This window comes from Ursus arctos, unplaced genomic scaffold, assembly GCF_023065955.2.
Source record: "Ursus arctos isolate Adak ecotype North America unplaced genomic scaffold, UrsArc2.0 scaffold_17, whole genome shotgun sequence".
NCBI lineage: Eukaryota > Metazoa > Chordata > Mammalia > Carnivora > Ursidae > Ursus > Ursus arctos.
In genome coordinates, this window is record NW_026622841.1 from 963712 (window position 1) to 984370 (window position 20659).

The following is a 20659-nucleotide window of genomic DNA, read 5'->3' on the forward strand; positions in this document are numbered from 1 at the left end:
ACGGCAAAAAAGAACAGAAATTAGATCAGAGCTGAAGCAAGTAAGTAACACTGCCCACAGTACTTGATAAAGAAAGACTATAAACTATCACTGTTTTTAGAAATACCCTTGAGTTGGAGAGCAGAACAAAGGTGAAGATCTACTGTTTTAAATTAGTGGATGTCAGACCCAAGATTTTATAACCACCAGCTGTATGATGGTTTGATGCTTCACTGGCAGGTTTCTGGCAAGGAGGAATCCGGAAATGCTAATCCCTTTCTCTGAGCAACCATACAGAACCTGAGTACAGGCAGAGAAAAGACGTCAACACATTAAGTGCGTGTGTAAAGACCACATGCCAGTGCGGGCCCTCGACACAGCACGGGGCCAAACACGGTGGTCAAGAAAGAGCAAGGAATCAGGAGCAATGGAAGAATCCTGTTGAAGCATACCTCCTTTACTTAATAATAATATACATATGTATTTTAGATGTAGATTTAGTTTAAAGGTTCTTTAACTTTGCCTAGATTAATAAAAAAGATCTTCTGTATATGAGATCTGAATTTTCAGTTTAAAAAAAAATTTTCTGAGGTGAGTTTGGATCAAGGAACCAACATACGTCAGCCTGCCTCTTGGATTCAAAGGTGAACCTAAAGTACACATTAACTTGAGATTTTTGCTAAATCAGAGGTTAAGATGTATGTGAACAGTGCAAGCATAGATACTAACAAATCTTCATTACTGATTATCTGGCGAAAGGCATGGATTGTGGCTGCTGCCAAATCAAAGAACAAGAGAACACGGTTTCACAAAGCAGACCGCTTCTGAGGTCTAACGGTGCGCTATGAGAGCAGGGACTGGGAACCTGGCCGGGCGTGTCACAAGGCAACAGGAAGCGTCACTGAAATGGGGATACTGGGCTTTGCACCCTTCTGTGGAGCCCCTGACCCACGACTGCAGCAGAGTAACAGCAGCAGAATACTGAAACAGGGGTTGACTGAGGCACTTCTGTAAATATGACAGTAAATCCTCACACATCGACAAGAGAAGGACAAAGTACTTCCAACGCCTCCAGCTGACAATCAAGTCAGAGGACGTAACCGTCACACCGAAGCAGAGGAAGGAGAGGCACTGACGCTCACACGCATGCTCTCACTCCAGCTCTGGTCGACAAGGTCAATTTGGTGCACGGTTAAAATTAAATTCCTCATCAGGAATCCATCTACAACTAACATTTTCTTTGATTAAAAGCTACTTAAATCAGAGATAATAGGAAAAGATACAAAAGCAAAATAGAAATGATTATATTTTACTTTAGATTTTTAAAAAGATCTTGTGTTCTGAGACTATCACTGCTAAAGTGAATTTCAACCTAAATGGGGGTGATACTGAAGGGGTTCAGTGCAACCGCGTGAACTCGGGGGTAGAAATAGGGGCCAGAAACAAACACACTGAAATTGTAAGTACAGTTGTGCTTTCAGGATAAGCAAGTATTTTCCCTATGCTCTAAAATTTCTGTAATGCTATACTGCTTTTATTGGAAACTGGAAAAAGGAAGGAGCAGTCTGTCAACGAGACTTCCAGGATGCACACAGCCTACGGGGTCTCCAGCTCACGTGCACGGGGAACAACGTACAACCACGCAGACCATTACACCAAAGTCCGTAACTGTGAAAAATGAGAAGAAACCTCGAAGTCTCCTTTTCTGGGAAGATGGACGTATTCATTCAATAGAATACTTCAGAGAAGTGAAAAATGAATGAACTAGAATAGTATGTGTCATCATGGGTCCATTTTATAAACCAACGTTAAGCCAAAAAAGCATGATGCAAAAGGATACATACAGTAAGATAATCTTTATATAAATTTTTTAAAGCATGCAAACAATACTGTGTATTATTTTAGTGATACAAACGTAAGTAGTAAAATTATTAAGGGAGACGTTAACAACTGAATCTCAAATGCAGAACAGAAGTTGCCTGCAGGGGGAAGAAAGGTGCGAGGAAAAAAGAAAAAAAAATCCCCTCTGTCCTCTCTCCACAGCCACCTGGCCTGAAGCAATTGCGACAACTGGGGTCTGAGACTCAGTGTTCTTCGTGTGCTGTGGGACACCTACAGAGACAGACAGCTCCCTCCCCGACTCAGGAGGAAATGCGAGCGCCCACTGACCTCCCTTCCATCACAGTCCCCATGTCCCCACACTCCAGCAGCACCAGACACCCGGCTCCCTCTGCTTGCACATCTCTTTTCCCTGTTTTGTGCCCGGCCCAGCCACTCTGTCATCTGGATAGCATTTGAGTGCCACCCCCAGAGAGGCCTTCCTTGACCACCCTATTTAAATAACCCCAATATCTTCCAACCTTGTTAATTTAATGAGTGAAAATGTACTCATTCATTCGGTGATTTTGTATTTGTACGACAAATGCAGTTACTTTCACTGCTCAAATCCATGCTACTCAAAAGTCTATGTGGACGAGAGCAGGAAAGGCTGGTTCAGCTGACCCTGTCAGCGAGATTTCTGTCCTCTCGGCCAGTCCTCCTTGGTGCATCTGAGAAGACCATCTCTGGGAGGCAGCAGGACCGCACCAACCAGAAGAGATCAACTCAGGAACACGCTGATCAGATCTCCATTTCTAAAGGGTGTGCTTAGGGAATGTGAGCACTGCCCTGCTCTTCCACTCGCTATGTTTTCTTGACTGGATTATGCTGGTAAACTGCCCAAAAGGAAGCAGTACATTTTTCTAGGTGAGAGGAAGAAAGAAGGCACACATTTTGTCTGTATAAGCTGAAAATTAATGAAAATTATTGGCAAACAGAATCAAACCATTAAAACAGCATTATGTTTGAAGCAGAAGTATCTGATGCTAAGTGTCATCTGCCTTTCAACAACTTCTATACACTGAGCTGTCAATCAGAAACTGTCTGGACTTCACTGATCGAGATAGTCCGCCAAAAGGTAAGAACTGCCCATCTATCAGGATGCCAGCCAGCAGGGTCACGGAGCAGACCCGGACACCATCACTCCCAACAGCACCATGGGGCGGGGGGCAGGCTGGAGAGACAGACCGCGTACAGGATGCCCCATGGAAACCACCCCTCATGCCCACCAGCAAAAGCGCCTAGTGGCCTCTGAGCCAAGACCCACAGGCAGTGGCACGGCCCTGACACTCCTGCAAAGCTGCAAGTATTTCAGTGGCAGAGCTTTGTAAAATCTTGTAACAGAAGTTCAATGATACACAGCAACAATATCATGTTTCTTAAAATCTGATCAGTTTCTCTTTCAACCATCTCCACTCTTAAAACTATATACTAAATACTTAATGATTTAACTTAATTTCAAAAATCTTTTCTTTTACCAGAGGTGCCCAGTAGGTGTAGAGATAGCCTATTTTCAATGCTGGTACAAACTGTGAGCAGGAGACTACCAGGAAATACAGATTCAAGAAAAACTTGAATTGTTCATATAAAACCTAAAAAGGAAAAGAAAAAATTAACACAATCTCTCCAAGGAAAACCTTTACTACTTCAATTAAATAATTAAATCAGCACAATATCTAACTACATTCCCATCAAACAGTGAGAATATGCCCTGAGTTACAGTAAATTTAGTAATTTTGACACTGGCTTTCCAGTAACTGAATCACATATATATTGTATTTATTTAAAGTTATATTAAAAATAAATTGAAAAAAACACAATTAGAACTTCCAATTATGTTAAAAGCATCCATTAAAAGTTTTGATTTTCTTGTGTAAGATTTCCAGTTTTGCACACTCCTCTGTAAATCTTTGTATGTATATCAAAGCAAATGAGATAGCAAAACTTTCTCAATGTTAGTAAGTCAATAAATATATATTTATATACACACAAATGCATACTCTTGATAATTCAGAAAATCTTATATGGGAAAGCTGTATTAACCTTGTATTTATAAAATGGTAACAAATATGATAGCCATGTTTCTGAACAGGAACATCTGGGCAGCTTTAAAGTAACTGAGTGAACAAGCAAGACGGACATGATAGGACTTCACAAAAACTGCCTTAATCTCCTCTATTTACTTCTCTCGAAGTATAAGAAATGATAACATATAAAATCATGTGAGTTACAGACCAATTCAGGAAGACAGCGACCTATATATTCTTTATAATCTCTTGGCAGTTGATCAGCAATAATATTTTCAATAAAAATAAGTATCGTTCAATAAAACTGTAGGAATGCAAATCCTGAAACTTTATTTTTGTTTTTTTAATTCAAACAGAGTTATCTTGAAGGAAGAAAACCCAAGATCCAGTATATTAACAGACTTCTATTTACAAATTCTCAAATTATTAAATTTAAACTGAAAATCAAAATGGAACAAAACTCATGTTTATAGATGAGAATAATTCAAATGGCACACTACAACTGCAGTTAAACTTACAACCTTGCAACTTTCAAATCACCATCTCCTTGGATGCCACTTTATATGCAACTTGGAAGGTACAGAAATTTCAACAAGAGCAGAGCAATGGGTTAAGTACTTATTGTTGACTTAAAGAGTCTGGAACCACAGTTTTTATATAATGAAGTTTTCTACATCATCATACAGTTGTTTGTGCAACTCAAAAATCAGCTACATTGATACCACGTTTATATTCATAATCATATTCAATTGCTGTCTAAAAATGTTTTGAGTCATTTCATAAATTAATCTCAGCAGGAGAGAAAGCTCTTTTTCCTTAGTGATTTCTTTAAAATCTCAGTTAGCATAAATTATATCTATTAGCAATTCAAAAATTGCCATTTGTGCTAAAAATGGCATAGAATTCCTACTGTGCAATTACCAAATGTTTCTAAAATACTACGTTTTAGATGAAAAGCCTAATTTAAGAGACAATCTAAGAGAGAGAATTCACACGGTAATAATTCTATGGCCACACCAACAGGTACTCTCAGGACACAGTCCATCCTGGCGGGCTGCAGGGACTCGCTCTGGTCAGGGTGAGGCTGCACTGTGGGCTTTAAGCCCCTGTAATCAATACTCTATTGTCTACTGAATGAACTTTGTGACCTTTAAGAAAATGTACAGTGCTTCGCCAATCTGTATTTAAAATTTAAAGAAAACAGGAGCTTCATTCAATAAAGATGAGAATATTTATCTGCCTGAAAGACAGCTTACATTTTATTGTCCTGACAAAAGAGCAGTCTTTTAATGACGGAGCCAGTAGTTTTGTGTGTTTTAATAAAGAGTAAATTAGATATGAATCACTGGCCTACTATTAGATGGATGGGGGAGGGTGGTGAGGGGCAATCAATGCCCAATATGAAATCAGCATGATTATTTAAATTAAAACATGAAAAATAAAACAGCCCTTATTTCACATTACCAAGAGATTTTCTTGCAAAAGAGTGTAGAGTGAATTACTAGAATGTGTCAAAAACTTTGATATAGAAATATAACCAGTACCAGCTTCCTTTTGCCTTTAGAAAGACGAATAAATTGGTCTATAAAAATAAGAAATGTACAGAAAAACAAAAATCATTCAATCATTCTAAATACATACAAACTCAGTTTTGTAACTTAAGCCAAAAACATCACTAAGCAACAAAAAAAGTAATGAAATATTTACACCTCATTATTTACACTTGGCATAATACCTAATTAAAGATAACTAATGATATAACAATAAAACATGGCCTGAAATTTATAATGTGAAGTAGAAAATATGTCTATAAATGCTTATAGATATTTTGTTACTGAGTCATGTTTGTGTAAAAAGTTATCTTACTTCATCATGAACTTCCTTGGCAGGCTTTAAACTCAACATTCCACTTCACCTCCACACAAAACTTACGACTTATTTTCTGAAAATTTAATTTAGGCTTACTTGATTATTTCTACAATAATATAAATATGTTTATCTAGGACTGAAGTCAAACTATAAATTTTCTAACACTGAACTCCATGATGTCCCCATTAAAAATGTGCATGAATTATTTAACAACTATTTGAAACATAAATGGCTAAAAAGCAAAAGGTCACTGATTTGGACATGACACAATTAACAAGGGGAAAAAATATTTTTAAAAAAATCAGAAAACAAAAGAAGCTAGCAATTTCTGATATGAAACCCATTCTTAAGAATGTAATAGTCTTACCCCAGGTATAAAGGTAAATACATTGTATTTTTGATTTTTTATAGAATTTCTGGGATGCTTTTCTTCACACTTTTCAGGATATCCAAGCCACACTGTGCGAGCTTTCAGTTCTCTCTTTCTTTGACAAATATTTATCAGCCAATCACAGCAACTGCATGAAACAAAAGACACTCATTATGTATGCTTTTTAAAAAGTTTTTTAATTCATTCTACATATTTAGAGTTAGTACTGACTGTTTCTGTATTTACCAGACATGGATAGCATATCTAATGCTAATCTGTAAAGTTGTCTTAAAATAGGTTATGCTGATATAGATTTGACATGAAACACTGAAAGAGATTTGTGTGAGTGCATAATGACTTCTAGAAGCTCAGAGAAATGATCTTCCCTGTGTAGACCCTCTTACTGACAAAACCATTAACATTCTGAAGCAGTCAGTGCTCTTCCATGAGAACAGGGTAGCCATGTTGTTTGCAATTCTCAATACACCACTCAGCGATCCAACAATAAAGGTCCTCAGACATCAACTCATTCAGGATGTGGACTCTCTGAGGGAATCACTTTTTTCCTCTCTTAAAGACGATATTTTAGTGGTATTAATATAAAATTAAGACTTACGGCTCGATTCAATATTTAGAAAGGATACTGATGATTAATGGGATAGTCTCATGCTAATAAAGGCTTAAGTGCATTTTCATATAGCTATCTTCATCTATGCAACAATACACGTTTTAATTCTAACTCTGTCCATGGTCTAATAGTGTCAGGGTTCCAGAAGCACAAACACTTCCACTTCCTGGACATCCAAACCATTACTTCTGGATAGAGAGAATAAACCTTTCTCAAAATACTTAAGAAAATGGTGAAAGGTATCAAAATCAATAGAACTAAGCATAAAATAATTGTGAATTTAAACTTCAGCATTAACAATTTGGTTTCCCTCAAATCCGCAACATGTAGAAGAAGACCTAGAACGGCTTATTAAGGGAAGCTGTTCAACTGCATCTTCTAGGTGTAGTCCGGGCTAGAACAGCAAGCTGGCAGCAGTAGGCAGAAGCTCTGAACATCACTCTGCGATAGTCAGCTGACAAGTTAACGTGAGATATGCGCAACAAGGACAGTCTCAGGAGGTATGCTTATAAAGTGAAGTTGACATATCAGGACTCCCATCTTGAAATCACTGCGTGTCTTCCATGGCACTGGCGGAGGCTAGCCCTTTATTCCAATCACACTGACATCATTCTTCAGAAATCGCCTTACCTTATATATATATATATATCCCATGATGGCACCCTATAAACTGAATCGGTATATCTCTACTGAGTATCTGCCTATTTCTTAGCTGTGCACAGAAAATTTTCAGTCTGGAAGGACAGGAGTCTGTCCTCAGGAGCTTCCTGCCCTCCAAGTGTGGGCGTCCACCTTGCACCCGCCTGCAGGACTGGGAACACTTACCTTGAGGAGCTCTTTTGTGATAGCAATCCTGAGGGCTAGTGGAACAGCCAAGCAGGTCAGTCACCTCCCCCCCAGCACCCCTCCCTTCAACTTTTAAGAACAGATAGCATCCTCCACACATAAAGTATACTTCTAAATCTCCACTGGTTACAAATCAGCATATTATCAAAGTGATTTAAGACTGCCACAATAAGTACTCCCACCTTTACTGCCTTTTGTTGGGGAGGAGGGGGGTTGTTAAGTAGATTTCAGTAAAATATTAGGGATATCTTGTTCATGCTTGAATGAAACAAAAATTAAATAAGGCTTCAAATAAAACATAATATGCTTCCAATTATTATTTCTCACCATCCTATTGCTGTTACCATCTGGCCTGCCCACCCTCACAAGGATTGACCCCTCCAGCACAAGTCACCTTGCCACACCCATGCCAAACCTGATGGCTCCACAACCACCCCTCCCCGGCACCACCAGCCCCTACAGCCTAGAGCTCCAGGGGCTCCTTCCCTAATTCCTCTGGGCAGCAGCTCTGAATTGCCAACCTCTTATCTAGTTGCATACAACATGTGCTCCTGATGCATGAAAACCTCACGGTTACCTTACACAAGACAGATACACGCCATGCAAGCTAGGAGGGGCTCTTCCTAAACTCTGGATGTAATCAGTCTGACACCTGCAACAACACCACAGCAATGTGAGACTCCCACATTTTACACAGCAGAAAACTGGACGCTGGAAAGGTAAATGACCTCTCTAATAAGAAACAAGTAGTCAGCGAGAGAGCTGAGAGCAAAGCCTGAATCTGCCCTGCCTGTCAATCCAGTGTTAACACCGCCCCACGTCAGGCCAGGGCCCATCAGTACATGACGAACGCAAGCAAAGCACTGAGGAGCAGGTAACGAGACTCAACAGGACGCCCCGCAAGTCTGAATGTCTGCTTCCTCGTCTGTAAGCACACTGGTGACATGAGTTTAGCACCCTGGAACCCAGGGCACAATGCGTGCCTCAGAGGAAGGCCTCCGGGGCCCTGCTGTCACTGCAGGGCCTCCCGGAGTCACACTCAAACATCTCCAATCTTGCAACACTCATTCTGGCACAAAAAGTGTACATGCTTGTGCTGCCCAATGAAGCATCCACTGGCCGCATGTGACTCTTTTAATATGAATTAACATGAAGTGAAATAAAAAGTCCAGTTTCTCAGTCACATTAGCCACATTTCAAGGGCTCAATAGCTACCCTGGCCATTGGCTCCCACAGTGGATATCACAGATCTAGACCATTCCCATCGTCACATGGAGGGCAAGTGGGCAGGGCTGGTCCGCAGGAAGCACAGTGCAGCAGGTGCAACAGATGAGATACAAGCCTTCAGCACTGCAATTATGCTGAAAATCCTCCACCGATGTATTCAAATACGAATTCTTATTCTGAAACACCTCATTACCTAATGTGACAGTTTAATGTACAAAAACCAGGCAAATCTAAGATGAAACAGAACACAGGCAAAATTTAGTGTGTAAAAAATAAATATAAAATTTAGGAGATGTGGATTTTACCAAGTTTACGGCAAGAGGCTCTATAAATGCAAAACCACTCGGTGCATCACATGAACACTGCCAACAACAACCAGAAGAAAATCTCAACACCAACACCACTGTGTGCTGTACCTGAAACCAACGATCCACTAAGCTCCCAAGCCTCCCACTCTAAAAACTCTAAATTAAATACCAAGGGCTAAAAACACACATAAGTCAACAGTTTATTAATTTTTTTCTCTACAATCCTGCAGAGAAAAAAAACCCAAGATTCCTAGACTTCCGAGATATAACTAAACTATTTGCAACACTTTGCTACTAAGAACTATCAAGAAACAAAAGTGTTATTACTAATGATTTCCTTATGCAAACACCGAAGCAAGTCATCGTTAGGAAGCCATAATCAAATCACACGCTGTTTCACAAAATTAAATGAATACAAGGCTTGAGGTTTTATAAGCCTGGAGCACCATTAGAATTGCCACTGGATGATGCAAGACAGAAAAGAGGACCAGAAAAAGTGTCCTGAATGCCAAGAGTAAAGGGCCTAAACACCAAAAATTTAAAACAAAACAAAACAAAACAAAACCTGTAACCCAAAAAGTAAATGAAACCCTTACTGAGTTGTAGAACTAAGCAGGAAAATAAAATTACGGGCAATTTTTGAGTAAAATATACTGGCAAATACTGATTCTGAGAGGGAGAACCTAAGAGAAGCTGGGAGAAAATAACCAGGAGCCGCAGCTGACAACATTTCCACGCAGGTGGAGCATTTTCTAAACTCGAGATCCCTCAGGGGACACTCCCCAGTCATAAATAAGCTGCCTGCCACTATCAAGTCAAAGTGACACTAAAGCCAATATTGCACTAAGTATATTTTTCCTTAAAACAATGTAGGATTAGCAGCTTTTCATAAATGCCTCTATAATCAAAGTATACTCTAATATTAAATAAAGTATTTTTAATATACCAAGATCCTGTCTCCTAAAGCTTTAACTAGCCATAGTTATATAACTCCCAAACTTTAGAGAGCCTTCTTCCAAAAACAACCAAATTTAGACACACATGATATCCAACAGGCACCCATGGTTACCAAGAGCAGCACAGCCTACTGTCTTCTTAAAAGATTACCATCTTCCTTTTGGAGGGCAGATTATGGAAAAATTTTTTCAATGCGTCCGAGCTAGAATTTTTACCAAATAATAAAAATGAGAAAGCAGTTTTTAAGCCATGAAGTAATTAAAGCCTACTCAGTTGCTGAAATTAGGAAGAATAATTTTAAAATAAGGCTCACTAGTCACGGAGTCTACAAATAGAAATACACTGAAATATTTACAACTCAATATTAGTTGCAACCTACCTGAAATATTTACAACTCATTATTGTTTTTTGCTACCTACCTTTATTGCAATATTCATCAACACTTCCTCCTGCAATTAAACTAAGTAATTTTATGTATCTTGTACTCATTGATCCAACATCTAATAATGTTAGTAAACACTGAATTTTATAATGCTTAACATTTAGGGAATAAAAAAGTAGCAAACACTCAAAAATGAAAATTTGTAAGAAATTAAGAAAATAAAACTAATCTAAGTCGTTAGATGTACAATTTTGTTGTGTAAGGTGCAGTTTTTAATTTAAACAATAATTTCTCAGTATGGCAGATATCACTGAACAAGAAGAGCGTGACAATACCTTGGATCATTTCTCATTCCGTATAGCAAAAAAGACACACGTTAGTGCCATACAGACTGACTAGAACCCACCAACATGGTTCAGTTAGCCTTTTCTACATGACCACCACTTACGGAGATAAAGACTTTATATGCACATCTATTATATTTTATTATTTTAATGTTCCCAAAACATGGATGTTTTTGCTAACATCTATTTTTGCAAATATATTCTTAACATTTTTCTTTTAAAAAAAAGTAATATATTACAAATAAAATCCAAAATTTGGCTATGTTCCATTTGGTAAAAACGAAGTGCTTTTATAAAAGACCAAAAACAATTAATTCAACAATGGGGGCGCCTGGCTGGCTCAGTCAGAAGAACATGTGACTCTCGACCCACATTGGGTGTAGAGATTACTTAAATAAATAAAACTTTTTAAAAAATTAATTCAACAATGTATTCAACACTATGGAAAGACTCCTGACATTAAAAGTCCATAATTCTTTGCAACTATTTGGTAGCATGGATAAATACCACTACCATAGCACACAAGGCCCTTTAGAGTCCACACCATTCACATGAAACTGTCCACGTCCTCACAGCTTGTGCCCGTCAGCACCCACTCCCATTTCCTCCATGTTTTCAGCCATCTCTGACAGCAGCTCTATCATCATTCAGTGATTCTCACAAGATACAGGTTCTCAGCCTCCTCAACTCCAGCAATCCTCACGCCGGGTTCCCCTTAGGATGGGGAGACCTGCCTTTATCCACTTAAAGACACCAATCAGGATTAGTCTTATTTGGAGCACACCTCCTCACCCTCCCACTTTTCCCAGGCCACAGAGCAAAGAGCAAGGGCTTTGGTTTGTCAAATCAGACGTTGGCCCTAAACCACGAGGAGGACTCTTCCACTTCCTGGCTGCAGACAGTGGCGAGGACGAACGCCCAGCTCCTGAGGAAGGTGCACCAGCAGTACCAATCCTGCTCCTCCCTGCACCCCGAAGTGATGGAGAACACACACCTGTGAACTGCACACCACAGCCACGAATCGATGAATTCTAATGGTGGCTCCACCCAGATTCCTCTGTGGCAAGCTCTTTCCTCAGTTCACAGCCCTGGCACCCCCCACCCCCAGCTCCACAGCCACACTTCCACTGCCAAGTCTGCGACAGTTCAGGCTCTCCCGCTGATAGACAGTCATAACATTATGCTGGATTCAATACAAATGCATGACTATTGATTTTCCTTTGTTGGTTACTGATCTCTCTACCAAAGCATGACCAATTTTCCCATGTTTTCTGTCCTCATCTGAATACCAGTCACCTCCCCACTCAAATGACCCCATGTTCCCAATTAAGGATAAGATCAAAGTCGTCATCTCCACCACTACGTCACTCTTCCACCCCTACCCTTCCCCCTGCCTAAAAGGATGGATATTAGTCTTCATTCCCAAAACCATCTTTCTACCCAAAGTGTCCCTTTCCTTTATTTTTCAAAGAGCTACACCGTATGTCCCTTGACATTTTCAGAAACATCACCCTTCTGTGTGGCTTCCATTATCACAACAATGACAGGCTCTGAAACCTGCATCTCCAGATCCTGCTTCTGAATCTGACAGAATTGTCTGTATTACACCAACCCAATACAAGGTAGATTTTAATTAAGCAAAGTGTCAAGAGTTTTAGATGAGCAATCTATGAAAACAACAACAACAACAACAACAACAACAACACATAGCTCACAGGATACTTAAAAGTGAAGTACTGAAACCTTTCTCCCTAAGACTAGGAACAAGAAGCAAGAAGGTACATTCACTATTGCTATTCCATATAATCGTGGATGTTCCAGACAGACCCATAAGACAAAAAAAGAAAAGAAAAGGCATACAGGTTATAAAAGGAAGAAATACAACTGTCTCTATTTGCGGATGACATGACTGTCCATGTAGAAAATCACACGGAATCTACAAAAAACACTCTTAGCACTAACAGTAAGTTCGGCAAGGTTGTAGGATGAAAGACAAACATACAAAACCCAACTCTAGTTCCATACACCAGCAACGAACATGTGGAAACCAGTATTTTAAATACCAGTTACAAAATACAAGAAGAAGGAATAAAAAAAAGAAATTCTTAGGAATAAATCTAACACGTACAAGACCTGTGTGCTGAAAACTATAAAATGCTGATGAAAAAGATCAAAGTTCTCAATAAATGGAGAGAAGTAAATTGTGATCTAGACGAATCAACACAGTAAACATGTCAATTCCCCCAAGGTAATACACAGGTTAAACATAATTCCTATCAAAATCCCTGAAAGGATTTTACAGATTGGGCCAGATTATTCTAAAATGTCTATGGAAAGGCCAAGTAACTAGAATAGCTAAGAGAATCTTGAAAAAGAAGAATAAAATACAAGGGCATCAACCTGCCCCATTTGAAGACTTAGATAAAGAGATAGTTCTCCAGACTGGGAGGCACTAGCAGGGCAGATGGACTGACAGCACAGGTAACAAGCCCACTAGTGTGCAGCTAGCTGATGGGAGACACAGGCATAAAAGCAATGCAACAATGCTGCTGGAGCACTTGCAGTGACACAGGCAAGAACATGAATCTCAAGCAAAACTTCCCACCTTGTACAAAAATAACTCAAAAGGATCTAAATGTAAAACTACAAAACTTACAGAAGAAAATCTTTGAGACACAGGGCTTGGAGAAAAGTTCTTAGATGTGACACCAAAAGTGCAATGCTCAAAAGAAAAAAACAAACACTTGGACTTCATCAAAATTAAAGACACTGGATCTGTGGAAAAACTCTTAGAGGATGAAAAGACAAGCTACAGAACGGAAGAAAATATTTGCCAACTACCTACCAGACAGAAGACTCATGGGTGAAATATATAAAGAACTCTAAAAACTCACCAGAAAAAAAACAAAACCAAGAAGAAAATGGAATAGACCTACAGAAACATTTACTGAAGAAGACATGCCAATGGCAAATAAGATAGTCAACCTCACTACTCCTCTAGAAAATACAACCAACCTGAGGCCACAAGGAGCGTCACTATACACATATTCTAACAGCTAAAATAAAAAGAGACGACAAAGGCTGACAAGGGCATACCGAATCTCTCCTTCACTGCTGGTGGGAATGTGAAATGGAACCACCACTCTGGGAAACAGTTCAGCACTTTCGTAAAAAACTAAACACATGCTTATTACGCAACCCAGCAACAGCACGCCCTTACTCCCAGAGAAAGGAAAACTGACACACACACACACAAACCCGAACGCGATGACTCACAGCAGCTTTACTCGGAACACCATAAACTTGAAACCATCTCAACGTCCCACAGCGGGCGAGGGGTTAACCCAACACTCCTCCATCCCTGGAATGCCAGTCGACAATAAACAAGAACAAACAACTGATACACAACTACTTAAATGGATGTCAAGGGCACTGTGTTGACTGAAATAGGCCGATCTCCAAAAATCACAAACTGAATGGCTTCACTTATTTGACATTCTCACAATTAAAATTATAGAAACAGAGAACACATTAGTGGTTGCCAGAGGCTAGGGCCTGGGGTGGGAGAGGGAACATGACTACAGAAGGCAGGAGGCAGGAGACACCTGCGGTGACGTGCCGGTTCTGTATGTTTACCGCAGCGGTGGTTACACAGACCTGCACTTGCAGTAAAATGCAGTGAAGTATATACAGTTTCTACCAGCATCACCCTTCTGGTTTGACACGACACTACAGTTACTTAAGATGTAACCACTGCGGGGCACCTGGGTGGCTCAGTTGGTTAAGCATCTGCCTTTGGCTCAGGTCATGATCTCAGGGTTCTGGGACCAAGCCCTGAGTGGGGCTCCCTGCTCAGCGGGGAGCCTGCTTCTCCCTCTGCCTCTGCCCCTCCCCCACTGCTTGTGCTTTCTCTCTCTCTCTCTCTCTTGCTCTCACTTTCCCTCTCTCAAATAAATCTTAAAAAAAAAAAAAGGTAACAGTCGATTACAAAAAGATAATTAGGAAAATTCCCAACTGCTTGAAAATTAAGGAGCATGGTTCTAAACTGAACATCAACTAAAGGAGAAATGACAATGTAAATCAGAACATATTTTGAACTAAATGATAATGAAAATACCATGTGTCAAAAGTGAAATGCATCTATTTTTAAAGAAGAAATAAGCACAATGCTGGTGACATAAGAATCCATATTAGGAAGCTAGAAAAAGAACAGCAAGTTAAACTCAAAGTATGAAAAAAATTAAGGGCAGAACAGACTTCAATGACACAAGAAGCAGACACCCTAAGAAGGACACAGTGTCACTCATACCGTGTCCCACAGAGGTTTAACCTGAATCTAATGGTGAGGAGACCTCAGACAAACCCAAATTGGAAATGTTCTATAAAATACCTGTTGTGTAGTCCTCATTAACATCAACGGAATGCAAGACAAAGAAACAGCAAGAGCGGCTCCAGATTCACGGAGACGGCACAGGCAGGCCACCTAAACGCCACGCCAGCCTAGAGAGGAAGGGTGCTCTGCAAGCAGGATCAGGACAGGAGACAGAGCTCGGTCAAAGTGAAATCTCCTCAACATAGCAATTCCCTGGTGGCCACATACGAAAACAGCCCCTTCCTAAAAAACATGCACTGAACTACTAAGATCGAAGAGGAGTGAAGTAACAAGCAACCTCGTCTGAAATCACTGCAAAAATAACAGTGAGATATAAAGAGAATGGTAAATAAATGTGGCAAAAGTTTAAACATTAGTGATGGTAGGCAAAGAGCATAGAGGAATTCTTGCAACTTTTCTATAAGTTTGGATTTAGTTCAAGATAAAAGTGAATTTATTTCAAGTTTGGATTTATTTCAAGATAAAAGTTTAAAATTTCAAACGCAAAGACAACACAAGAAGTTTGGCTCTTTGAAAAGGGAGAGAGAGACAAATTAACAATATAAGGAATAAAAAAATGTGACATCCCTCCAGAGCCTCATACATTTTACGTTACAGGAATTTATATATTTGAAAGTAGATAAATCCCTTGAAAAGCACAAAGCATCACAAGTGACACAAGAAAAACAAAACAATTCTTCATAGCCCTGCAACCGTTAAAGAAATTAAGTCTAGAATTAGTTAAGTAACCCCAAAGAATACTCCAGGAATATCTGCTATTTAACCTAGAAAATGTTTTCTGAAAAAACTATACCACTCATTAAAAATTAGTAACGCAAGTCAGCGATTTCTAAAACCTTGTTTAGCCATGAAATTCCTGCTTCATATGAAAAGCTTACAATATACAGGAAAGACAAAGACACTAATTAGAAGCTGAGAGGGGGTGATAAGCCTAAATCCTGCTCAGGCTCACTTCCTGATTCCGCTGACCAACCTCTGAGGGATTCCTCAGAGTCCCTGGGAGTCCATGGACCACTGTTTGAATACCACTACGTGAGCCGACCCAGAAATCAAATCAGTTGTAAAAACATCTTTTTGCAAACTTCTGAAGGGATAATGAGGATGATAAATAAGATATCTTTCTACAATTACTTATATTCCTTTTAGGGGCAAAGGGATATAAGTTCATGATGGTAAGAAAGGCACTGACCACAAACTAAACAGCCAAAAGACTACAAAACCTGTAATTTATTTGACATACCCCGCTCAAATTATGTTGGCCAACAGTCAGCTGAAATCTTGCCCTGCCTGTCGCCAGGGCTGGAGGACAGCCAATGGCAAAGTGTCCTAGACACAGAGTGTGGTTTCACAGACCAGACTCTAAAGTCGAGGTTGAGCCCAGCTGATGAAGTTTATCTCAACCACCAGTGAACTTGTTTAAAATACGAGCAGTTCTTATCTTTGTTTTTTTCTGGTTAAATTAACTGAAGAATCTTCTTCCAGGTCAAAGCATTCAAGTCGAATAATACACCGAGCTATGGTATTATTAAACTGCATTTTACGGGCCCCTATCTGCCTTTCCGGATGAGAGTAGGACTACAGATGGAAGAGAAGGGAGCACAGTTGATAAATGCTGACACAGTGACCAGAACTGACTCTACCATGCATTCATTACAAAATCACTGATCTTTCTCCATCCTCTAAACACTGAAATAGTGAACTTGAGGACGCCTGGGTGGCTCAGTCGGTTAGGTATCTCCCTTCAGCTCAGGTCATGATCCCAGGGTCCTGGGATCGAGTCTCGCATGTGGCTCCTTGATCAGTGGGGAGCCTGCTTCTCCCTCTGCCCCTCCCCCTGCTTGTGCTCTCTCTTTCTCTGTCTCTGTCTCTCTCTGACAAATAAATAAATAAAATCTTTAAAAAAAAAAGTGAACTTGGCTTTCCATCCCTTTCTGATTAGTGCTGTTTGGTTTTGACTAATGTTTAACACTCTCCATGATGTCACTTCATTTAGAGTGTCTTCTTTAGTTTGATATAAAAATAAGTATGCTAGAAGCAGAGCTTATAAATATCTTAACTGTGTACCTGAGAGCCTAGGAAATTAGGCAGCAAGAGAGATCACAAACCTGGTGCAGAGGAACTTCCATCCTCCACAGACAAACCACTCTAGTCCTCTTTTTCTTTGTGTGATCCTAGCTCGTGGTAACGTGTGGTAATCACTTTCGTCATTCTCGAAGCCTTCTTCAGACATCATTAGTGGCATTTCATCCAAATGGGCAGACTCATCTTCCAGCTGATACCTGGTCAGAGGTAAGAACAGAGTGCTGAGGCAGGCCAAGCAGTCTTCGGTCACGTGTAAGGGTATTATTTAAGACAAGAGCTAGTCCAATTCTACTAATTACACTTTTTTCTTCAAACTAGGCTGTCTATAGAGGAGGCAAACCATTATAAATAAGGGATGCTACTTTCCTTTATAAAAAATGTATTTAGCCAGAGTAACCAGGAAAGGAACAGGCTGCCCAAGGAAGTGGACATGACCATGCTGGGAGGGGAGCCCTCCACAAAGCCACTGGTGTGAACAGTCAGCTCAACAGTACCACCCACTCATGGTGTTCAATTCAAGAATATAAAAAAAAACAGTCATCTGAAATATTAGCAAAAAATGTATACTTCCAGGTCATATCTAAATACTCTGGTACAGACTGATGGAATATAAAATTTGCCCAACTTTACATTCATCAATCAAAGTCGTGGAAGTGACTTTTGAACTATTTAAGTGTCTTATGTTGAAAGGTGGGAACACAGTCCCTTGGTTTCTTCAGATTTGATATATGCAGCAAAGACGCTATGTCCCACTTACAGTTACTCTCTGTCTCTGTTATTCCCTTTTCTAAACCTTCTATTCAGTGAAATAATTTCCTCCACAACCAGCAGCCCTTTTTAGAGTTCAGTAATCCTCTTCTGATTCCTAAAACAGGCAGCCTACTAGATCAAGTGCCCATTTTATTTTTCCTCAATCGTAAACATACTTACGTTTTAAAAATAAAAGCTTACCTTGAGAAGGAAAAATTCATCAGAAAGTATAATGCAGAGTCCACAAATGCTATCTTTTTTTCTTTTTAAGATTTTATTTTTATTTGAGACAGAGAGAGAGAAAGAGTGAGAGAGAGAGACAGTGAGAAAGAGATCATGTGCACAAGCCAGGGAAGAGGCAGAGGGAGGGAGAAGCAGACTCACTGCTGAGCAGGGAGCCTGATGTGGGGCTCGATCCCAGGACCCTGAGATCATGACCTGAGCCGAAGGCAGACACTTAACCAACTGAGCCACCCAGGCGCCCCCACAAATGCTATCTTATCTGATTGTACTTCAAGCCTCCATGGTAGATATTACCTCAATTGTAAAAATAAGAGAGCAGACCTCTGTGTCCCTGGGAGATGATGGCAGTCACTGAAACTGAAATTCCTCTTCACACCCTCTGAAGTCCACAGACTTCACAGAAGACAAATAAAACCAACCAAGCCCACAACCACAGCACAAATGAGCACCAGACAATACTACAATCTACTTAAAGACAACAGCAAACCTGGAACAGGATAAAGTCAAAGAAAATCACAAAAAGCACATTGTAATCAAACTACTCAAGGCAAAGACGAAGAAAACATTCTTGGAAGCAGCCGGAGGACAACTCATTACACAGAAGCACATCAATTCAAACGCCAGTGGGCTTCTCATGGAGAGAGATGAGGCCAGAGGACAGGAACTCCATGTCTACGTGCTGAAAGGGAAAAAGGCTCAACCCAGAATTCTACAACCAGCAAAAAGATCCTCCAGGAAGGAAGGCAAAACAAAAACATTCTCAGATGAAGGATAAAACTTGGAGGATGTGTTACTGTCAGACCTCCTACAAAAGAATGCGAAAGAAAGTTTCAAGATGAAGAAAAATGATACCATCAGGAAACTTGGAATTTCAGGAATGAAGAACACAAAATTCTTTAAAACGTGTATGACTATTGAAAGCAAAAGCTGTAACATTGTCTGGTGAGGTTTTCAGTACAGAAAGATGTGAATGGATATGGCAGCCATCCCATAAGAAGCAGGCAGTCCCATAGTTTACTTGAAGTGTAAAACATGAACAGTGAAAAGTTAGTCATGTATACTGCAGTCCTTACAGTGGAGCTTCTCAACAGTAATACCACTAACAATTTGGGTCACAGAATTCTGTTGATGGAGCTGTCCTGTGCACTGTGGAATGTTCGACAACAACCCGGGCCGCTACACATTTGATGCCAGTAGCAGTATCACCCCAGTTGTGAAAATAAAAATGTGTCCACACGTTGCCAAATGTCACCTGGAGGACAAAAATCACTACCTACAAAAAAATAAGAATACTTGAAATATAACGGCATATAATGTTGGAAGATTAAAAGTAAAAAGATGGAAAAAGATATGATTCAAATGAAGAAAAGTAGCTACTGTAATGTAAGACAAAGAAGACATCAAAAAGGGGCGCTTGGGTTGCTCAGTCGTTAAAGCGTCTGCCTTCAGCTCAGGGCATGATCCCAGAGTCCTGGGATCGAGCCCTGCATTGGGCTCCTCTGCTGGGAGCCTGCTTCTTCCTCTCCCACTCCCCCTGCCTGTGTTCCCTCTCTCACTGGCTGGTTGTCTCTCTAATAATAAAAAAATTTAAAAAAAATAATCTTTAAAAAAAAAAGAAGGCATCAAAATAAAATGGAAGAATTGCCCAGGATAAAGAAGGACATTATATAATGATGAAAGATCATATCACCCATAAGCCCTAGCAGTCATAAATGTGCGTGCACCTACACCAGTTTCAAAATACACGAAGCACAAGGTACGAAATATGTAAGTAAAAGGAGAAAAAGACAAATCCATAATACTGCCTGAAGACTTCGTAACTCCTCTCTCAGTAACTGACAGAAGAAACAGAATATCAGAAAGGACACAAAGACATGGTGGACACTGTCAGCCAACGTACTCCCCTGGCTGGCATTTACAGAGCACTCAGCTCCACACAGCAGGACGTTCTCAGCAAGTGCACAATGAACACTCATCCCCACGGACCGCATCCTGTGCCATAACACAAACTAATAAATTCAAAAGAACTGAAAGTAGACAAAGTATATTCTCTCACCATAAAGGAATTTATTTTAAAAATCAGTAAGAGAAAGGGGCGTCTGGGTAGCTCAGCTGGTCAAGGGTCTGCCTTCATCTCAGGTCATGATCTCAGGGTCCTGAGATCGAGACCGGCATCTGGCACTCTGCTTAACGGGGAGTCTCCAATTCCAACAGAATTCTATTCTATTCTCCCTCTGTAGAAGCAGACTGCCCCCCCCCCATGCTTGCACTCTCTTTCTCTCTGAAACAAATAAATAAAATCTTAAAAAAAAATCTGGGGCGCCTGGGTGGCTCAGTCGGTTAAGCATCTGCCTTCAGTTCAGGTCAAGATCCCAA

General features: G+C 40.1%; 1 protein-coding gene across 8 annotated transcripts in view; it reads right to left on the bottom strand.

Annotated features, from left to right (window-relative positions):
• Nucleotides 1–20659, bottom strand: part of ATP9B (ATPase phospholipid transporting 9B (putative)) — a 250435-nt gene that overhangs the window by 210662 nt on the left and 19114 nt on the right. For all 8 annotated transcript variants that reach the window (XM_057313321.1, XM_026496508.4, XM_057313320.1 and 5 more), the window contains exons 2-4: nucleotides 17314–17487; nucleotides 6121–6271; nucleotides 3336–3449 (exon numbers count right to left, since the gene is read on the bottom strand). In XM_057313321.1, coding sequence (XP_057169304.1) covers nucleotides 3336–3449; nucleotides 6121–6271; nucleotides 17314–17487 — 439 coding nt within the window. The remainder of the gene's footprint in view (nucleotides 1–3335; nucleotides 3450–6120; nucleotides 6272–17313; nucleotides 17488–20659) is intronic.